Consider the following 3292-nt stretch of genomic DNA (forward strand, 5'->3'; position numbering starts at 1 on the left):
CAGCATCCGCCCGTGCATGTCTGCTCACCGGGCTGCTGCAGCCAGAGGCAGGGACATGGCTCCAGCCATGCAGCACCGTCACCTGTGAGGAGCACTAAGCAAAGCTCAAACCATTTTATTGAATGGCATCACGTGGCGTTGCCAAAGAGCTGGCAGGAGCAGCGGCTGAAAACAGCGTGGTATCGATTCACTTGACAGCTGGTGTCCTGTGCGTGCATTTGTGTGCAACACCAAGAAATGCCAGGATGAATTGTCAGGGAAGGCTTTCATTGTCCCAGACAGCTTGCCTGTGTCGTTGTTGCCAAATACAGGGGAGCCCGCTCTGGTTACCCACGTCGGAGGCGTAAATTAGAAGATCCTAACAGAGCGGAGCGGTAGTAGGCAGCCCCTTCACCTCCGTGAGTAGGTTATTGAACACCACTGTTCTCCTGCTCTTGCTGGGAGCGAGGACAGGGCTGTCCATCGGCTTTTGACCTGGGGTAGTGAGAGAAAATAGGGTGTTTCAGGGGCAGGTGGAGCAGTTGGGTCGAGGAGGCCAGGCAGGTGAGGAGTGGGGCAGGGTCGCTGGAGAGAGGGGCTGCCCCTCCTGCCACCACCCGAAGGCAGCAGGGCTGGCACCCCCCGCGCCGCAGCCCGGCCGCTGACACCCTCCTCTCCCCCAGCCTCCATCGTGCTGCAGAAGTGGTGGTGCCAGATGGAGCCGTGCCTCGACGGGGAAGAGTGCAAGGTGCTGCCCGACCTCTCGGGCTGGAGCTGCAGTAGCGGCAACAAAGTGAAGACGACCAAGGTATGTCCCCGGGCAGGGTGCTGGGGGGGTCCTGGCTGCGCTTTCCCCAGCCTGGGACAAGCAAAACCCAGGAAAGCATCCCTGCCGAGTTCGCAGGGGAAGGGGAGAGCTCCGGCTTCTCCGGGGAATGCGCCGTTTGTTATGGATGCACCGAAGCGGAGCGGAGGGTCTGGGCTGTGCTGTTGTCACCGGTGCTGGAGGGGCTGGCGTGGGTAGCACAAACCCCGAGTGGGTCCCACAGCTTTGCTGATCGATAACTCCCGTGGGGAGGCTCAGTGAGGAGGCCGTTGGGTGGCTCAGCCCACGAGCAGACGTGCTGGGGGTATTTCCATACCAGCCTGGGGCTGCTGGGCCATCCCGGCCGCTCCCCAGCATCTCCCCACTGCTCCAGGACAGCATGCCGCTCGTCCCAGCCCGGTGGCACAGCCCTGAATCCGTCACCGCTCCCCCGTCTGAGGCAATCATCTGTGACAGAGCGCTACATGATTATTATTTTCATGGCTTGCTGAATGCCCCAAAGAACAAGGTGTAATTAAAATTTTATCAAACTCATTAGTAATTACATATATGCCATGGTTAATCAGTTGCATAATTTTGTAATCATTGTTCATACTGTTGAGTGTAATTATTCCTTATGCTTTAGGTTTTCTCACCCCACATCCCCTGCCATAAAATTATCGTATTAAATGATGTTGGGATTTTTTGCATTATTGCTATTATTTTTGTGCACAGAAAACACTTTCATGCTCAAGTGTTTTTACGGACATTGAAGAAGGTTCCTCTGGCCCTGGGCATCCATCACTGACCCATAACAGCAGCACTACGTTTAGCTCACTGTCTTTTTCCCACCTTAACATTGTTTGTTTATTTTCCCCCAACCGGTAACTAACTTGGCCCAAAGCCTCTGCCCTGGCTTTGCTGTCCTGGGCTCTCACTGCGGACCATTCCCATCTGCAGGACCCCTCGTCCAGCAGCCTCGACCTCCACGGCCGCCCTCCTAGCACCCTTTGGGTCTCTTCCCCTCCCCTAGGGAGGTGATGTTTTGGAAACGCAGAGCCATGTTTTCAAAAGGAATTTTGGTCACTTTGGGTGCCCCATTAGGTGCCGAGGGGGCTGGATTTGCCCCTCCCAGTCCCCTCTGCAGACAGACCCCCAGTGGAAGCTGTAGCCAGAGCACGAGGTTCACAAACAATCCATAAGCTGAAATTTGGAACGAGCACCCCACTAAATGAACGCAAAGAGCAAATCATATTTGCATCTCCCGAGGCTGTCCGCTGACAATTCGCGGGTGGGGGAGTCAGCTGGATGTGCTGGGTAACTCAGCTGGCTCCAAACAGATTGACCCTTCCCTGGGCGCCTGCCCCACTCTTCTCCTCTGCCCGCAGGTCACACGATAGCCTCCGTGCAGCTCGGCGGCAGCTGACCGGCCTCGGCGCGGGTCCCTGGTGCTCTGCAGAGCCGAGAGCAGCAGCATGTGGCCGGAGCGGTGCCTGCGGAGGCGGGATGCTCCGGGGCTGCCGTCCTGCGCCTGCTGACTTGACTGTGCCAGGTAACCGGATCAGAGCATCGCTGAGCCCCGGCTTCTCTGGAGGCTGCAAGTATGGGACCCCAGCTCAGCTGCAAGACTCCTGTCACCCCACGGTCCCCTCTTCCCCCGTGGGCACACTCACTGACCAAGAAATGGGCTCATTTTCCTGTCTTCTTAAATAAAATACTCCAGTCGTCTAAGAGCTGTTGACAATACAGAGACAGGCAGACAGCGGTCCCCCAAAATGGGCTTTATTCTGAGATAGCTGAAATCATTGCTGTGAGTCGCTTTTCCCCATCTCCCAAGATGCTGAATCAGGGTTGCCACCAGGAATTGGGAAGTCAATGATTGTGCGAAAGCTCCCCCCGTTCGGCTCACGGCTCCTGGCCCGGTGGGTTCCCAGGAGTGGGCGCTGAGCTCCGCCCTTGAGTCACTGGGGGCTGCTCTGCCCCTCGAGCCTTCTGCTTTCCCTGCCCCACCACCTGGCTGCTGTGACCACGTCTGGCGGGTGCGGTGGCATGGCCAGGGGTGTCTGACACCCCATCAGCCCCCGGAGTTGGTGAAACGTCTCCATGGAGCATGCTGCTGGTTTCTCCTTCCTTGGTAATTGCATTAATCAGGCTGCAAGTTTAATATGTTTTCTACTGTGCAAGTCCTAGGCACCAAGTTACTGCTTGCGTTTGCAATCGAATTTCAGAATAACGTGCAGGGGAAGCTCTCTTCTGTCTGTGGGTCTGGTGTGCCTGACTCTGTGCCAGTGCCCAGCCAGAGACCCAGACCGAGCCAGGTTTTGTTGCATTAATTCAAAATAAAGAAAAATGTACCATCTCCTGGCCCTGAGCTCGTGACCTTCTCCAGGACACACCGTTCCCTCTGGTGTGGCAGCTCGAGGGGGAGAGGACGGGAGCCCCGTGCTCCTGACATCAGCGGGGCCGGGGACCCCGGGGCTCCTGCACTGGTGCGGCCGGCAGCACACG

The 3292-nt window shown here is 57.1% G+C and overlaps 1 protein-coding gene across 1 annotated transcript in view; it reads left to right on the top strand.

The window, feature by feature from the left end:
- Positions 1-2336, top strand: part of LOC104159816 (protein FAM19A2-like) — a gene marked incomplete at both ends in the record, with an annotated part of 2755 nt that extends 419 nt beyond the window's left edge. The window contains 2 exons of the mRNA XM_009697822.1: positions 663-804; positions 2173-2336. Coding sequence (XP_009696124.1) covers positions 663-804; positions 2173-2336 — 306 coding nt within the window. The remainder of the gene's footprint in view (positions 1-662; positions 805-2172) is intronic.
- Positions 2337-3292: the final 956 nt, after the last annotated feature.

This window comes from Cariama cristata, unplaced genomic scaffold (assembly GCF_000690535.1).
Source record: "Cariama cristata isolate BGI_N322 unplaced genomic scaffold, ASM69053v1 scaffold15513, whole genome shotgun sequence".
NCBI lineage: Eukaryota > Metazoa > Chordata > Aves > Cariamiformes > Cariamidae > Cariama > Cariama cristata.